Genomic DNA, 19,387 nt, shown 5'->3' on the forward strand with positions numbered 1-19,387 from the left:
GGTAACAGGGAGGAAAAGACAAAAGAAATAAGCCTGAACAGATGTTATTTTATATACATAATTTTATATATGCCTTTTCACTCCTTCTAGCCTCCTTAATATAGTAGAACTTGTTTAGTACCAAGCTTTCTTATCTTCATGTGAAAATAGTATTTCATAATAATATTGTATTAGGATTTTGGGAAAAAGTCTATAGCTATTGTCTTGTTGTTCACAGGAAGGGAGGCAATAATAAATTAATAAAGATCTATCATCGGGATGGTAAATATGGCTTTTCTGATCCTCTGACATTTAATTCTGTGGTGGAGCTCATTAACCACTATCATCATGAATCTCTTGCTCAGTACAATCCCAAACTTGATGTGAAGCTGATGTACCCAGTGTCCAGATACCAACAGGTATGATTATAGAAGTTCTTGATAGTTGTTGAGCAAACTTTTATTTAATAGGCATCATTTGATTGTAATTTATCAGGCTTATCAGTTAAAAAAATAAAGCAATCTAGTCATTGTACATTTCCTACCCTTAAATATATATGTTTTTGAAACTTATTTTATGACTACTTTTCCTTTATAGCTTCTTGCATGTATTTATTAATTTTTATAAAAATATTTCCATTTACAGTTTTCATTTATACTTCATTTAATAAATTTTAAAGTTAACTGTTTTGATAATCTAAAGATCGGTCTTATGTTAACAACAGGCTTGAGTCCTTAGTCCTTTTGTATGTTCAGTATTATACAGTGGCTTACATTTCTACATTAGAATTACAAATTTAAAAATAAATAGATGTGGAAATATTCATGTGTCGGAATTATTAATTCTCTACTTCTGTTTTTTACCCATATAGGATCAGTTCGTAAAAGAAGATAACATTGATGCAGTAGGTAAAAAACTTCAAGAGTACCATTCTCAGTATCAGGAAAAGAGTAAAGAGTATGACAGGCTGTATGAAGAATATACCAGAACATCCCAGGTTGGTATATTTTTGTGGCTTGAGCCATAAATATGTGATGCTACAGTTATATTTTCTATAGTCACTGATGATCTTTAGTTGTTTTAGTATCTTAAATAGCCTTTTTGAGATTCATAATCTACTTTCCTCCACCATTCAGAAACACTTGTTTATTGATTAAGGATGTATTTTCATTAGTTAGTATTAAATAGGATTAGGTTGACTGCAAGTGACCAAAAAAAGGCTTCAGATAGAAATCTATTTTTCTTTGATGTATGTATGCAGTGTAGGATTGTTGTGGCAGCTCCACAGTCATTAGGACTTAGGGTCCTTCTCCCTTATGCTTTGCTACCTGTAGAAGTTGGCTACTCTAGCATCAATCATCATAACTATGTTGTAATAGACGGGAAGCAAGAATGGGAAAGAGAAAGGAATATTCCTTGTTTTAAAGGCTTCTTCCTAAGTGGAGCACACATTGTTTCCACATTCATCCCATTGGCTAAAGCTTAGTCACATGGTCATACCTAGTGCAGGTTACAGGTAGCTTCCCGAGAAGCTGGGAAATGTTGTCTTCATTTAATCAGTTATGCCCAACTAATATTTGGGAGTTCTGTTACTGAGGAAGAAGAAGTGAATGGCAATTGTTGGCCCACAAGCAGTCTTAGTTCTTTTTAGATCATAAACCTTAATAATGAGCAATACATGTTTTTTAATCTCATTGGTGATGTGCAGCAAAATTCTAAAGACTAAACTGGCATTTCTTTTAGAACTCCTCATTTCTGTTCCTACTTTCATTCTTTTCAATTTAGACTTGGATTGATTTAATTTGCTTTAAATGATTACATGATATATAAAAGTGCAGGGAATTTTGATGAATGTGAATGTCTTCAGGGAATTTCATCCTTTGTAATCCTTGGGTCTTTAGTGGCCTAAGAAAATATATTTAACTGTGTTTTTCATCTACATTCTCTTGAAACACAGGTTATTACTTTGAATATCAAATAATTTATAGAAGCCTTTAGTCTATGTTGATTCTACTAAGTTCAAAATGATTAAAAGGATGGGAGTCAAAGGTTTGGCATACTCGCATCTCATGGTACAACAGTAGCTTGATTCCTTTTTACTGGATAAAGATGATGAATTTTAAAAAATTATATGCTTTCTATTTTGTGGATTTCTGTTCTTTATTATTTTCCTCTCTTCTTTTTTTTCAGTTTAATTAGCTCTTCAATTCGTAATTTAAGGTGGAAACTTTGCTCATTGATTTAAAATTTTTAAATTTTCTGATGTTACTACTTAAAACTATAAATTTCCTTCTAAGTACTGCTTTAGATGTCCCACACATTTTGTTATACTATATTTTTATTCTCTTTCAATTTTCTAATTTCTCTTGTGATTTCTTTTTTGATCTGTGGATTCTTTTTAGAATTGTCTTGTATTTATAAGTATTTGGAGCTTTTCTAGATATTTTATTACTTATTTATAACTTAATTGTGTTGTAGTCAGAGAATATATTCTTTAAGGTTACAGTATTTTGAAATTTATTGAGGCTTGTTTTATGACCTTGCATGTGTCTATCTTGGTTAACTTTCCATGAGTTAGACAAAGAATGTGTATTTTAAAGTTGTTGGGTATAGTGCTCTATAAATACCAATTAGTTTAAATTGGTATCAACCAATTAAGGTGGTTGATAATGTCATTTAGTGTCATTTAGAGCTTCTATATCTTTCCTGATGTTTTTTTTCTCTTCTAGCAGTTATTGAAAGGGAGTCTTAAAATTTACAATGATAATGTAAATTTGTCTATTTCTCTCTTTAGTTCTGTTAAGTTTTGTTTTATATATAACGAAAGTCTATTATTAGGTGCCTGTGCATATATGATAAGCTTACTCCATTATCATTATGAAATATTGCTCTTTATATCTGGTAATCCTCCTTCTTTTGAAGTGTGTCTGATATAGCCAAATCAGTTTTTGTTTGCCTAGTATTTTCCTGATATATCTTTATCTGTCCTTCTTTCAGTTTGTTTGTGTCTTTATATTTAAAGCACATTTCTTACTGACAATATAGAGTTATATAGTATAGGTAGTCTGGCAATCTTATCTTTTACTTGGAGTATGTAATCCATTTGTATTTATTTAAATTATTAATGTGGTTGGATTTATATTTATCATTTTATTGTTTTCTATTTGCTCTATCTTTTTTTATTTCTGTTTAAGTCTTTCACTGTCTTCTTTTGGGCCAATCAAAAATTTTTTTGTATTTCATTGTAATTTCTCATCTGGCTTTTTAGATATAGCTCTTTTCTTTAAAAGATAGTTTTTCCAGGGATTAAAATATGCATTCTTCTAAAAAATTTCTTATTTTGAAATACTTCCAAACTTCCAGGACAGTTGCAAAAATAATACAAAACCAGTACGGAGAACTCCAGTATCCATGTTACCCAGATACCCAGATTTACCAACTTTTGACATTTTGTCAAATTTGTAATATCATTCTATCATATCTGCCTCTGCTCTCTATCTAATCTCTTTCTGTTTGTCTATCAATTTATCTAGCATTCATCTACTAAACATTTGAGCATAGTAAGTTATATACATCGTGCTGCTTAAACACATAATACTTCGATATTTAATGAGAACAAGGATATACCAAGTTCAAGAAATTTAACATTGTTATAAAGTATACAGTCTTAGTTCAAGTTTTTTAATTTGTCTCAGTAATGTCCTTTCGGACATTATCTCCTCCATTATTAAACCCAGTTCAGGATTGCGTATTACATTTAATTGTCATGGTTTCTTTAGCGACCCCCCTCTTTTTTAAGTTGTGTAAACATGTATACAACATACAATTTCCCATATCAGCCTCTTTCCCAAGCATACGATTCAGTGGAATTAATCATGTTCTTGATGCTTTTCTACCCTTACCACTATCCATTATCAGAACTTTTCATCACCCCAAGCAGAGATTCTTCATTCATTATACTGGAGCTCCCCAATCCTCCTCTCCCACTACTCCTAAACGTCTAGTAAAAATAGATGTTTCCCTATGTTTTCTTCTAATAAGCTGTACTCTACTTTTTCTGTCTTGATGAATTTGCATATTCTAAGTATTTCATACAAATGAAATCATACACTATTTCTCCTTTTGTGTCTGACTTTTTAAAACTTTTTTTATTAATTTAAAAAATTAACAAACAAAACATTAAGATATCATTCCATTCTACATATACAATCAGTAATTCTTAATATCACATAGTTGCATATTCATCATTTCTTAGAACATTTGCATCGATTTAGAAAAAGAAATAAAAAGACAACAGAAAAAGAAATGAAACGATAATAGAGAAAAAAGAGATTATACATACCATACCCCTTACCCCTCGCTTTCATTTACCACTAGCATTTCAAACTAAATTTATTTTAACATTTGTTCCCCCCTATTATTTATTTTTATTCCATATGTTCTACTCTTCTGTTGATATAGTAGCTAAAAGGAGCATCAGTGTGTCTGACTTATATTTACTTAACACAGCGTCTTCAAGGTTTATCCATATTGTCACATGTATTCAGAACTTCATTCCTTTTCATGGTTGAATAGTATTCTGTTGTATTTATACATTACTTTTTTTTTTTTTTTTTACATAACTTTGTTTACACTACATTTTTTTAACCATTTGTCTGTTGATGAAACTTGGGTTGCTCCTACCTTTTGGCTATTGCCAGTAATACTGCTATGAATATTGGTGTGCAAGTATCTGTTTGAGTCCCCGCTTTCAGTTCTTTTGGGTTTAATACCTCGAAGTGGGGTTGCTAGGTTATATGGTTGTTCTATGCTTAATGTTTTGAGGAACTACCAGACTGTTTTCCACAGTGGTTACACCATTTTACATTCACACCAACAATGTACAACTGTCCCTATTTCTACACATTCTCTTCAGCACTTGCTTTTTCCCATTTTTTAAATTGTAACTGTTCTCGTGGGTATGAGATGGCATCTCTTGGGGTTTTGATTTGCTTTTCCCTGATGGCTAATGACTTTGAGCATTTTTTTTTCATGTGCTTATTGGCCATTTGTATATTTTCTTTGGAGAAATTTCTTTCCCATTTTTAAATTGTGCTTTGTATCTTTTTTTGTTGTTCAATTGTACAATTTCTTTATAAATTCTGAATATTAAACCCTTATGAACTATATGGCTTCCAAAGATTTTATTCATTCTGTAGGTTGTATTTTTACTTTCTTGAATAAGTTCTTTAATGCACAAAAGTTTTAAATTTTGATGTTATTTCATTTATGTATTTTTAATTTTGTTGCTTGTGCTTTTGGTGTAAAGTCTGAGATGTTTCCCTATGTTTTCTTCAAGGAGCTTTATAGTTTTAGTTCTTACAGATTTTTGATCCATTTTGAGTTGATTTATGTGTATGGTTTGAGGTAAGAGCCTATGTTCCATCTTTTGCTGTCCAGTTCTCCCAGCACCATTTGTTGAAGAGACTGTTCTCGCCACTGGTTGCACTTGGCACCTTTATCAGTTAGCCAAAAATGTAAGGGTTGATTTCTGAACTCTCAGTTTTATTATATTGGTCCATTTGTCTGTCCTTGTGCCTGTACTTACACTGTTTTGATTACTGTGGCCTTTTGTAATAAGTTTTAAAATCAGCAGATACGAATCTTTAACTTGGTTCTTTTAAGATGTTTGGCAATAGGGGCCACTTACTCTCCCTTCTGAAGTTGATGATTGTGTTTTCAATGTCTGTGAAGAGTCTGTTGGAATTTTGGTTGGAATTGTGTTGAATAAATTTATCGCTTTGGGTAGAATTTACACCTTACGATATTTAGTCTTCTAATCTATGAACACAGAATGTCCTTATATTTATTTAGGTCTTCTTAAACTACTTTCAGTAATCTTTTGTATTTTTTTCCTGTAGGCCGTTACATCCTTAGTTAAATTTATTCCTAGATAATTGATTCTTGTTGTTATTATAAGTGGATTTTTTCTTGGTTTCCTCTTCAGATGTTCATGACGTAATATATAGAAATACCACTGATTTTTGCATTTTGATAATGTATCCTGCCACTATGCTAGATTTCTTTATTAGCTCTAGTTGCTTTGTGGCTTTTTCAGGATTCAGAATTCAGGCTTTTTCAGATATTTGTCATCTGAAAATAGGGAGAGTTTTACTTTTCTTTCCTATTTGAATGCTTTTATTCTTTTGTTTCTTGCATAACTGCTCTGGATAGAACTTCTTGTATGATGTTTGAATAATGGTGGTGACACTGGGCATCCTTGACTTGTTCCTTATATTAGAGGGAAAGCTTTTAGTCTTTCACCATTGAGTATATTATCTATGGGCTTTTCATATATTCCCTTTGTCATGTTAAGTATGTTTCCTTCTATTCCTACTTCTCAGATTTTTTTTTTTAATCAAGAAAGAATACTAAATTTTGTCAAATGCTTTTTCTGTGTCAATTAAGATGATCATGTCTTTTTTCCCTTCATTATATTAATGTGATGTATTACATTAATCGATTTTCTTTGGTTGAACTACCCTTGATTACCTGGATAACTCCTACTTGATCAGGGTGTATAACTCTTAATGTGATGTTGGGTTCCGTTTTCTAGTATTTTGTTGAGTAATTTGCATTTATATTTATGAGGAATATTGGTCTGTGGCTTTCTTTTTTTGTGATATCTTTATTTGGCTTTGAAATTAGAGTGATGCTTACCTATAGAAAGAGTAAGGAAGTATTCCCTTCTTCAGTTTTTTGGAAGAATTTGAGCAGGATTTGGAATGTTTGGTAAAATTCGCCAGTGAAGCCATCTTGTCCTGGACTTCCTGGGGAGGTTTTTGATTACTGATTGAATGCTTGTTGAGATCTTCTGTTTCTTCTCAAGTCAGTATGGGTAGTTTATGTGTTTTTAGGAATTCGTCCATTTTGTCTAGATTATCTAATTTGTTCTAGATAATCTAAGATGATTTTCTCATCTCATCCTTTTTTATTTCTCTGGAGTCAGTAGTGATTTCTCCCTTTTTATTTCTGATTTCAGTTTAGTCCTCCCTTTTTTCTTTATCAGTCTAGCTAAAGGTTTGTCTGTTTTATTGATCCCTTTAATCAGCTAACTTTTGGTTTTGTTAATTCTCTGTATTTTTAAATTTTGTGTTTCGTTTATTTCTGATCTAATTTTTCGTATTTCCTTCCTTCAGCTAGCTTTGGGTTTAGTTCACTATTCCTTTCTAATTCCTCCTGGTGTGCAGTTCGGTCTGTGGTTTGAGTTCTTTCTTTGTTTTTCATGTAAGCATTTAGGCTATAAGTTTCTCTCTGAGTACTGCCTTCACTTTCTCCTGTAAGTTTTGATATATTGTGTTCTCATCTTAATTCATCTTAAAGCATTTCTTGATTTCCCTTGTGATTTTTTTCCTTGAATCATTGAGTAAGAGTGTGTTACCTAACTTCCATATATTTGTGGTGTTTCCAGTTCTTGTTTGATTTCTAGCTTCATTCCATTGGGTTAGAGAAAAATACTTTGCATTATTTTGATCTTCTAGATTTGTTTTGTGACCTAAAATGTAGTCTATCCTGGAGAATCATCCATGTGCACTTGAGAAGAATATATATTCTGCTGCTTTTGTGTGCATTGTTTTGTATATGTCTGTTAGGTCTACTTTATTTATCATATTATTCAAGTTCTCTGTTTCTTTATTGATCCTCTTTCTAATTGTTCTTTCCATTAATGAAAGTGGTGTATTGAAGTCTTCAACTACCACTGTAGATATGCCTGTTTGTCTCCTCTATTTTGGAGCAGTGTATAAATGTGTATGATTGTTATTTCTCCTTGATATATTTGTCCTTTTATTGATATATATTATCCTTCTTTGTCTCTTCTAACAATTTTTAACTTCAAGTCTATTTTGTCTGATATTAGTGTAAGTTCCTCAGCTCTCTTTGGTTACTATTTGCATGGATCATCTTTTTCTATCCTTTCACTTTCAACCTAGTTGTGTCTTTGGGTCTAAGATGAGTCTCTTTTAAACAATATATAGTTGTTTCATGCTTTTTTATTTATTCTGATAATCTCTGTCTTTTACTTGGGGAGTTTAATCCATTTATTTTCAATGTTATTACTAAGCTTTTCCTTGTTATTACTGATAAGTTTAGGACCGACTTCAGCCATTTTGTCCTTTGTTTTTTATACATCTTATAGCTTTTTTGTCTCTCCTTTTCTTTATTACAGCCTCTTTTTATGTGTAATTGATCTTTTGTGATTGATCTTTTGTGATTGATTGATCCCTTTCTCATTTTGATTTTTGTATATATTGTAAAGCTTTTCTTTGTGATTATCTTGAAGTTCACATTAAACAACCTATGTCTATAACCTACTAGTTTGAAAAGATACCAACTTAACTTCAGGAGCATATACAGTATCTGCTTTTGTATTTCTCTGTTTCCCCTCATTTCATATTAAACAACCTATGTCTATAACCTACTAGTTTGAAAAGATACCAACTTAACTTCAGGAGCATATACAGTATCTGCTTTTGTATTTCTCTGTTTCCCCTCATTATTGTTGTTTTTGTCACATACCTCTTTATATTTTACATGTGTATTACAAGGAAATATTATTTCTTATTCGATTGTATTCTGAATCTTATAGGAAATAAAAGCATAGAGTTATATACTGAGGATACAATATTAACTGGGTTTTGCATTTACCCATGTAATTACAGTTACTAGAGATTTCATAGTGTTCCAAGCTGCTATTTCCTGTCTTTTCCTTTTAACCCCAAGAATTCCCTTTAGCATTTCTTGGGCACTTCTTTTGGTGATGAACTCCCTCAGTTTTTGTTTATCCGTGAATATTTAAAACTCTCCCTCATTTTTTTTTTTATAAAGGGAATTTGATCAGTTACACGTTTACAGTTCTAAGGAAGAAAAAGTGTCCAAATTAAGGCACCAGCAAGAAATTACCTTCACTCAAGAAAGGCCTATGGGTCAGAAACACCTCTGTCAGCTGGGAGGGCACGTGGCTGGTATCTGCTGGTACCTTGCTCCTGGGCTCCATTGCTTTCAGCCTCTGTTCCTGTGGGTTTCTTCACTTTATTTCTCCAGGGCTGGCTTTCATCTGTTGGCTTCCCTTGGCTCTCTAGGTTCTGGCTTGCTTAACACCTCATGGGAATATTTTCTGGGCTCTAAGCATCTCCAAATATCCCTGTCATTTCTGTTTTCCACATGTCCACATCTCTGTCAGCTCTACTGCGAATTTCTGTCTACTGCGAATTTCTGTCGGCTCTGAGGCTTCTATCGCTTCTGTTATTTCTGAGGTTTCTCCAAAACATTTCCTCTTTTAAAAGATTCCAGTAAGCTAATGAAGACACATCTGGAATGGGTGGAGTCACATCTCCACCTGTTCAAAGGTCACACTCACAATTGGGCACGTCATATCTCCATGGAGATAATCTTAAGTTTCTACATATAGTATTGAATAAGGATTAAAAGAAATGGTTACTGCCACAAGATTGGATCAGGATTAAAACATTGTTTTTCTAGGGTACATAATACTTTCAAATTGGCACATTCTACCCTCTCTACCCTCAAAAAGACATGTTTTTTCCATATACAAAATGCATTCACTTCTTCACAATATCACAAAAGCCTTAAACCATTTCAGTAACAGTACAAATATAATGCAAAGCTAAAGCAGTACAAAATCTCAACAAAGTGAGCTACAGGCCTGGTTTGTCCTAAGGAAAAATTCTCCTCTGGCTCTGCACCTGTAAAACTCGGAACAAGTTATCTGCTGCCAATATTCAAAGGAGGGACAGTCACAGTAAACATATTTCCGTTTCCATAGGACAAAATAGGAAGAACACAGGGGTCACCGGACCCATACAGTTCTTAAAACCTGCAGGACAAACTCCATTAGATTGGATTTCATTGAAATTCAAAGTCTGAGAGTCATTTATCCTTGGGGCTTTGGAAAGAGGCATTTTCACCCTTTTCAAGGACCTGTGCAGTGGCTTTGCTTTCCAAATACTGGTGTGGCATTTCAACCTTGGGGGACATTGAGGAGACCACCTTTTCTCAGCTCCACCCTCTCGAAGCATTGGGCTATACCCAGGCTCTCTGCCATCTCCGGGGCACTCACACATCCCTTTCAAAACAGTGGGTTGGCAGGCTCCACCAATTCTCGGTTTATGCACTTCACCCTCTCTGACACCTGAGGTGGCACAGCTCTTCCTGAACAGTGAAGTGGAAGACCTATCCTCTGCTTTTGGGGCAAATTCAACCTTTCTACATGTATGGGTGGGTCCACTTTCCTGGCCTGCAGTTTCCTGGCTCCAGACCTTAAATCCTTTTTGTATGACTCAATCTCCAATCCTGGCTTTTTCAGAAATGTCTGGCTGTTACCATGTTTGCTTAAATCCTCATGTGGGGCCCTATTCACTGGGGTGTCACTTTCTGGAAGCCCAGACTTTATTTTTGGTTTTTTATTTTTTTATATTTAATATTGAATTTTTAAAATTAAAAAAAGTTTTTTTTAAATGTAACATACAAACACGAACATTCTTACTGTATGATCATTCCATTCTTGGTATATAATCAGTAACTTACAATATCATTACATAGTTGTATATTCATCACCATGATCATTTCTTAGAACATTTGCATCAATTCAGAATAAGAAATACAAAGGAAAAAGAAGAAAATTCATACATACCATACCCCTTACCCCTTCCTCTCACTGACTGCTAATTTTCTGTCTACCCAGTATATTTTAACTTTTGTTTTCCCTATTTTTCTTCTATATCCCATGCCACTCTCTTTCATTATCAGGAGCATTTCAGTCTACTGAATTTATTTTAACATTTGTTCCCATATTATTTATTTATTTAAAAAAAATTTTAAACATAACAACATACAAGCACAAACATTGTTATCATATGATCATTCCTTTCTTAATTTATAATAAAAAACTCACAATATCATCACCATGATAATTTCTTAGAACATTTGCATCAATTCAGAAAAAGAAATAAAAAGAAGAAAGAACAAACCTCATACATACCATACCCCTTACCCCTCCCTCCCTCTCATTGACTGCTAATATTTCCATCTACCTAATATAGTTTAGCCTTTGTTTCCCCTATTTTTCTCTATACCCCTTACCACTCCCTTTCATTATCACTAGCATTTCAATCTACTAAATTTATTTTAGCATTTGTTCCCCCTATTATTTATTTTTATTCCATATGTTCTACTCCTTTGTTGACAAGGTAGATAAAAGGAGCATCAGACACAAAGTTTTCACAATCACACAGTCACATTGTGAAAGCTATATCATTATACATTCATCTTCAAGAAACATGGCTACTGGAACACAACTCTACATTTTCAGGCAGTTCTCTCCAGCCTCTCCAATATACCCTAACTAAAAAGGTGATATCTATATAATGCATAAGAATAACCTCCAGGATAACCTCTTGACTCTGTTTGAAATCTCTCAGCCATTGACACTTTCTTTCATCTCATTTCTCTCTTCCCCCTTTTGGTTGAGAAGGTTTTCTCAATCCCTTGATACTAAGTCCTAGCTTATTCTAGGATTTCTGTCCCATATTGCCAGGAAGGTTTATACCCCTGGGAGTCATGTCCCATGTAGAGAGGGGGAGGGCAATGAGTTTGCTTGCTATGTTGGCTGAGAGAGAGAGACCACATCTGAGCAACAAAAGAGGTTCTCTGGGTGTGACTCTTAGGCCTAATTTTAAGTAGGCTTAGCCCATCCTTTGTGGGTATAAATTTCATATGAACAACCCCCAAGATTGAGGGCTCGGCCTATTGCTTTGGTTGTTCCCACTGCTTGTGAGAATATCAGGAATTCTCCATATGGGGAAGTTGAATTTTCCCCCTTTCTCACCATTCCCCCAAGGGGACTTTGCAAATACTTATTAATTCACTGTTCAAATCACTCTGGGATTTATCAGGGAATAACTCTGGACAAACCTACAAAATCTCATGCTCTACTCAAGGTTCCATGTATTTATGGTGCTCAATTAAACTGTCCACTTAAGTTATATTAGGAAATGCGCTAGTCAAAATTTGAATTTTGTACCAAATAAACATTTTTTGCTTTAGTCTCACACATGAGTTAAAGTTTTCTTTCCTTTTGATTGCTGTGGGATTATTTTGCTGTTCTTTCTCTAGTTCTTCCAAGTGAACAGTTAATTCCTCGATTTTTGCTATTTTTTCTTTTTTGATATAGGCATTTAGGGCAATAAATTTCCCTCTTAGCACTGCTGTATCCCTTAAATTTTGATATGTGGTGTTTTTATTTTCATTTGCCTCGAAATATTTACTGATTCACAGACCAAAGTGGCCTCCTGTCAGGAGGAAAGAGTCCCTGCATCAGTTTTCCCTGAGGGTAAGACCCAGCAAGTTGAAAGGCTTTCCCAGGAACCCTCTGGACTCTGTGCTTTTCCTATCCTGCCTGGTATGTGAGGCTTGTCTGCCTGTGAGTTCCGCCAGCCTAAGGCGATGTGGTACCTTTAACTTCAGCAGACTCTCCTTGCTGGGGGCGTGGTTGAGACAGAGGTGAGGTTGTAGGCTGGCTTTAATTGCTCCACTTTTCGAAACCCTGGGGTCTGAATTCCCTGAGGGAGGGATTCCACCTGAGCTTGGCCCCATCCCTCTCATGGGGAATGCTCAGTTTCCAGTCAAACTCTCAAACAAGCTTAATTTTGCACATGTGTGGGGCAGGTGGCGCCTGAGAAACCCTGCAGCTGTATCCAAAGAGTAGTCAAGCTGTAGAAACACAGCCACAAAAAGAAAAGAAAAAAAAATCCTTGTCAGACAGGGCCCCCTTTCCTTGGGTGTTTGCCAATCAAGAGCTTACATTCATAGGTTGCTTTGTGTATCTCCAGGTCCTCTGGGCCCCCTCCTTTCCTTCAGGGCCCTGACCTTTTCAAGTATTTTGTGCTGTCCAATCCAAAAAACCTCAGTGTTTTTTTTTTTTTTCTTTTTTCTTTTTCTGTCTGCCTTTCCCCCTTTGCACTGGGGCAAAACCCAGCAAGTTCAGCTTTTACTGGAAGTTCAGTTGAGCTGGGGACCTATTATTAATAGTCACGATTTGTTAATTTCACAATTGGAGCTTGGTTGCCCTCAGTCCTTACTGCTAGTAAAGTCTCTTTCCTATCCCCTCTAGCGAGCAGCCTGTGGGAAAGGGGCACCGGCTCCGTGGCTTGGGGAACTCACGGTTCTGGGTGGGACCGCAGCTGGTCCAGCTTGTTCAGACCTGGGGTACATTGTGTGTCCAGTCACTGACATGGCGCCAGCAGTTGTTCTGTACTGTTCCTGGCTATTTACTAGCTGCTCTGGAGTACGAGCTAAATCTTATACCTCACTAAGCTGCCATCTTATTTATTTGTTTTTAATCTATATGTTTTACTCATCTGTCCATACTGTAGATAAAAGGAGCATCAGACACAAGGTTTTCACAATCACACAGTCACATTGTGAAAGCTATATCATTATACAATCATCTTCAAGAAACATGGCTACTGGAACACAGTTCTACATTTTTAGGCACTTCCCTCCAGCCTCTCCATTACACCTTAACTAAAAAGGTGATATCTATATAATGCATAAGAATAAACTCCAGGATAACCTCTTGACTCTGTTTGAAATCTGTTGGCTGTTGACATTTTATTTTGTCTCATTTCTCTCTTCCCCCTTTTGGTTGAGAAAGTTTTCTCACTTCCATGGTGTTGAGTCCCAGCTCATTCCAGGATTTCTGTCCCATGTTGCCAGGAAGGTTTACACCTCTGGAGTCATGTCCCATGTAGAGAGGGGGAGGGCAGTGAGTTTGTGGAAGCCCAGAATTTTTGAGAACACCAGTTTCTGTTTTCTTTGTGCCCAAGAGTTCAGTTTGCAACTAATTCTTTCCTCTACCATCTTACTATAAGCTGTAGGGAAAAGCCAGGCTGCCTTTTCCACATTTTGTTTGGAAATTTCCTGAGCTAAATATCCTGGGTCATCGCCTTTAAATTCTAACTTCCCATCCAACAGCAGCAGTACTCAATTTGGCCAAATTATTTGCTATTTTAAGACAAAGGTCACCTTCTTCCAGCCTGCAGTGATGCACTCCACATTTCTGTTTGAAGCCTTGTCAGAGATACCTCTAGAGTCCACATTTCTACCAATGGTCTCTTCATAGCATTCTAGGCCTTCTCTATCAGGGTTCTCACAACTCCACCAAAACCTTCCCCTTATCCATTTAAAACACCATTCCAACATGCTTGATGTTTGCAAACTGCAGCAGCACCACCCCCCCCACCACCACCCTGGATTCCAAATCTGTTAGTTTGCAAGCTACTGGAATGCAATATACCAGAACTGGAATAGCTTTTATAAAGAGGAATTTAATAAGTTACAAGTTTATAGTTTTAAGGAAGTGAAAGTGTCCAAAGACAGCAACATGAGTTTATCTTGACTTAGAATAGGCCTGTGGATCAGAAACACCTCTGTCCGCTGGGTAGTCACGTGGCTGTCATCTACTGGTCCCTTGCTCCTGGGTTTTGTTGTCTTCAGCCTCTCCTCCTGTGGGGGTTCCTTATTTTACTTCTCTGGGGCTGGCCTTTATCTCTTGGCTTCCCTTGGCTTGCTCCAGGTTCTGGCTTGCTTGACATCTGATGGCAATATCTGGGTTCCGAGCATCTCCAAACATCCCTGTCATTTCTGTTTTCCACGTGTCCGTATCTCTTTCAGCTGTGCTGTGACATTTCTGTCGGCTCTAAGGCTTCTGTTGTTTCCCCTTCATTTTTGAAGAGCAGTTTTGCTGGATAAAGAATTTTTGGCTAGTAGTTTTTCTCTTGCAGTACCTTAAAAAATATCATACCACTGCTTTCTCATCTCTAGGGTTTCTGATGAGAAATCTGCATTTAGTCTTTTCTCTTGCTGTTTTCAGAATTCTCCTTATCTTTGACATTTGGCATTTTGATTAGTATGTATCTTGGAATAGCTCTAGTATGTTTTTTTCTGTTTGGAGTATGTTACCCTTCTTGGACACGTATATTTATGTCTTCTAAGAGTCAGGAAATATTTGGCCATTATTTCCTCAGATATTCTTTGTGCCACCTTCATGTTTTCTTCTCCTTTTGTCACTACCATATTGCATATGCTGGTTTACTTCATGTTGTCCCACAGATTCCTTAGTCTCTGCTCATTTTTTGAAATTATTTTCTGTAAATTGTCCTCTGACTGTCTGATTTCGATTGTCTTGTCTTCCAGTTCAGTGATTGTTTTTCTGCTTTTCAAATTTATTATTGTATACCTCTAGTGTTTTTAAAATCTCCATAATTATGTTTTTCAACCCCCTAATTCTGTTATGATCCTTCTTTTCTGATTCTTCTTTTTGTTTACATATTGTCTCAATATTCTTTAGTACTATATCCATATTTTGCCCATTTGTATTCCTATTTTCCTTTAGCTCCTTGATTGATTTAGGAGATTTATTTGAAGTTTTCTGATTAGTTGTTCCAATGTCTGTGTTTCCTTTGAGGTTTTAATTTATTCCTTTCAATGAGTCATATCTTATTTGTTTGGATGGCTTATGATTTTTTGCTGATGTTTGGGGATTTGAATTTTTTGATATGCTAATCTGGAAATCAGTTTCTCCCTCTTTAGGATTTTGTTATAGATTGTCTTTTTAAAAAAATTTTTTATTGAGAAAAATCTTCACACACATATTTTCTATACGTGGTGCACAACAGTGGCTTACAGTAGTATCACATAGTTGTGCTTTCATCACCATGATCATTTTTTAGAATATTTGCACCACTCCAGAAAAAGAAATAAAAAGAAAAAAATTTATACATACCATACACCTTACCCTTCCCTCTTCTTAACCACTATTGTTTTCATCTACCCAATTTATTTTACTCTCCCCATTATTTATTTATATCCATGTTTTTTACTCATCTGTCCATACCTGGGATATAAATAAGGAGAATCAGACACAGGATTCTCACAATCACACAGTCACATTGTAGACATTATATCTTTCCACATAGATTGTCTGTCTTAAGGCTTTTCTTCAATGCTAGGTCCAGCTTATGTTGAACCTTTAGAGCAGCCAGTGTTTTTTTACAGTCCTGGTTTTGTCATGTTTTCTGCATTTATCTCTCATCCTGGGTATGGGCTACAACTTTTAACTTTTTTTTTTTTTTAATTTTTTTATTAATCAAAAAAAAGAAAAGAAATTAACACAACATTTAGAAATCATTCCATTCTACACATGCACTCAGTAATTCTTAGTATCATCACATAGATGTATGATCATCATTTCTTAGTACATTTGCTTCGATTTAGGAAAAGAACTAGCAAAACGGCAGAAAAAGATATAGAATGTTAATATAGAGAAGAGAATTAAAATAATAATACTACTAAAAAATATATATATATATAAAAGGAAAAAGAAAAAAACAAAAACAAAAGATACAAACAAACGAACAAACAAACAAAAAACTATATTTCAGGTGCAGCTTCATTCAGTGTTCCAACATAGTTACATTACACTTAGGTATCACCGTGCTGTCCATTTTTGAGTTCTTGTATCTAGTCCTGTTGCACAGTCTGTATCCCTTCAGCTCCAATTACCCATTATCTTACCCTGTTTCTAACTCCTGCTGGTCTCTGCCACCAATGATATATTCCAAGCTGATTCTCGAATGTCGGTTCACATCAGTGGGACCATACAGTATTTGTCCTTTAGTTCCCGGCTAGACTCACTCAGCATAATGTTCTCTAGGTCCATCCATGTTATTACATGCTTCATAAGTTTAGTCTGTCTTAAAGCTGCATAATATTCCATCGTAGGTATACGCCACAGTTTGTTTAGCCACTCGTCTGTTGATGGACATTTTGGCTGTTTCCATCTCTTTGCAATTGTAGATAATGCTGCTATAAACACTGGCGTGCAAATGTTCGTCTGTGTCCTTGCCCTTAAGTCCTTTGAGTAGATACCTAGCAGTGGTATTGCTGGGTCGTAATCCATTCTGCCAGTCTATGTCCCCTGATTGGGAAATTCAGTCCATTAACTTTTAGTGTCATTACTGTTTGGATAATACTTTCCTCCACCATTTTGGCTTTTGTATTATATATATCATATCTGATTTTCTTTCTTTCTACACTTTACTCCATACCTCTCTCTTCTGTCTTTTCGTATCTGACTCTAGTGCTCCCTTTAGTATTTCTTGCAGAGCTGGTCTCTTGGTCACAAATTGTCTCAGTGACTTTTTGTCTATAAATGTTTTAATTTCTCCTTCATTTTTGAAGGACAATTTTGCTGGATATAGAAGTCTTGGTTGGCAGTTTTTCTCTTTTAGTAATTTAAATATAGCATCCCACTGTCTTCTAGCTTTCATGGTTTCTGCTGAGAAATCTACACATAGTTTTATTGGGTTTCCCTTGTATGTGACAGATTGTTTTTCTCTTGCTGCTTTCAAGATCCTCTCTTTCTCTTTGACCTCTGACATTCTAACTATTAAGTGTCTTGGAGAACGCCTATTTGGGTCTATTCTCTTTGGGGTGCGCTGCACTTCTTGGATCTGTAAATTTAGGTCTTTCATAAGAGTTGGGAAATTTTCAGTGATAATTTCTTCCATTAGTTTTTCTCCTCCTTTTCCCTTCTCTTCTCCTTCTGGGACACCCACAACACGTATATTTGTGCGCTTCATATTGTCATTCAGTTCCCTGATCCCCTGCTCAAGTTTTTCCATTCTTTTCCCTATAGTTTCTGTTTCTTTTTGGAATTCAGATGTTCCACCCTCCAGTTCACTAATTGTAGCTTCTGTCTCTTTAGATCTACCATTGTAGGTATCCATTGTTTTTTCCATCTTTTCTACTTTGTCCTTCACTCCCATAAGTTCTGTGATTTGTTTTTTCAGATTTTCTATTTCTTCTTTTTGTTCAGCCCATGTCTTCTTCATGTCCTCCCTCAATTTATTGATTTGGTTTTTGAAGAGTTTTTCCATTTCTGTTCGTATATTCAGCATTAGTTGTCTCAGCTCCTGTATCTCATTTGAGCTATTGGTTTGTTCCTTTGACTGGTCCATATCTTCAATTTTCCGAGCGTGATCCATTATTTTCTGCTGGTGTCTGGGCATTTGATCAGATTTCCCTGGGTGTGGGACCCGGCTGGTTGAAAGGTTTTTCTGTGAAATCTCTGGGCTCTGTTTTTCCTCTCCTGCCCAGTAGGTGGCGCTCGTGGCGCTCGTCTGTCTGCGGGTCCCACCAACAAAAGATGCTGCGGCTCCTTTAACTTGCCAATCCGAATCTTGCAGTTGGCCTGGGAAACCACGCGTGGAGGGGGGGTCGCCGGCCACTGCGGCTTGGGGGAGTGCCGATCCAAATTGCCCAGCTGGCCCGAGACGCCAAGCGTGGCAGGAGGGCCCCGCTATCCAACCTTCCCAGTCAGACTGGGGAGCCACGTGCGTGGAAGGGACCCCAGTCGCCAGCCGCCCCAGCCGGGAAAACGCGTGCCCCTCGGGTATCTCACCACAGCGGATTCTCCCTGCCCGTTCAGCCATTCCAGAATGGGGTACGCTGTCTTTTTGGTCTCTGTCCTGGCTCCGGGAGCTGTTTTGTATTGTTTCTGTTTCTTTAGTTGCTGTTCTCGAGGAGGAACTAAGACCCGCACATCTTACTAAGCCGCCATCTTCTCCGGAAGTAACTTTTAACTTTTAAGATTACTCTATTATGGGTGACTGTTTCACCTCCAGGAAAAGTTCCTTTCTTCTGTAATTCCTCTTTGAGTCCTTGGCGGTTCCGTTCAAATTCATGCAAATTTTCATCCACAGTGTCTATGGTTTGCTCAGCTGCTCTCCTATGCTCACCACAGCTTCAGTCCTCTGTTCACTCTGTATTACATCAGTTCAGTTTACCCCTTTTTTCTGTACATATTTTCTGCCTCTGGTGGGAACTTACACATTATGGTATCTCCCCCAGGGGGCTGTTTGGGGGATCCGCATTCAGAAAGCCTGGTTCAGAAATGCTGATATACCAGCAATTAGAGATTGCATTGGGAGTGTATACTGCTTGCCGACAGTTCCACTGCAGGTTGCTCTTGTTTCCTCTTTGTAGGAGGCTGCTCTATATGTGTGTACTCGCCATTTGCTAGGGCCCTGACTTTGGTCTATGTGGATTAGGCCTTTATGTGTGTGGGTCTCTCAGTCACTGCCATGGATGTCTCTGTGGTCAGCGACGACTGCAGGAGGTGCCTGGCCTGGTATGTTGCCTTTGTGTGACTCTTAATCCATGCAGGACTGGTGGCGGGGGGCGGGGTCTGGACTGGCAGGCCTGAGTGTCAGACTTCCTATCTTCTTTTTTTGTTTTTTTCCTATTCAGCATTAGTAGAGTCTTTTTTTCTAGTCTCTTGTCCTCCAGA

At 36.4% G+C, this 19,387-nt stretch overlaps 1 protein-coding gene across 4 annotated transcripts in view; it reads left to right on the forward strand.

Moving 5' to 3' along the window:
- Positions 1-19,387, forward strand: part of PIK3R3 (phosphoinositide-3-kinase regulatory subunit 3) — a 193,166-nt gene that overhangs the window by 149,028 nt on the left and 24,751 nt on the right. For all 4 annotated transcript variants that reach the window (XM_077149807.1, XM_077149808.1, XM_077149805.1 and 1 more), the window contains exons 4-5: positions 218-398; positions 851-976. In XM_077149807.1, the coding sequence (XP_077005922.1) occupies positions 218-398; positions 851-976 (307 nt within the window). The remainder of the gene's footprint in view (positions 1-217; positions 399-850; positions 977-19,387) is intronic.

The sequence above is a fragment of the Tamandua tetradactyla genome, chromosome 2, assembly GCF_023851605.1.
Source record: "Tamandua tetradactyla isolate mTamTet1 chromosome 2, mTamTet1.pri, whole genome shotgun sequence".
NCBI classification, from domain to species: domain Eukaryota; kingdom Metazoa; phylum Chordata; class Mammalia; order Pilosa; family Myrmecophagidae; genus Tamandua; species Tamandua tetradactyla.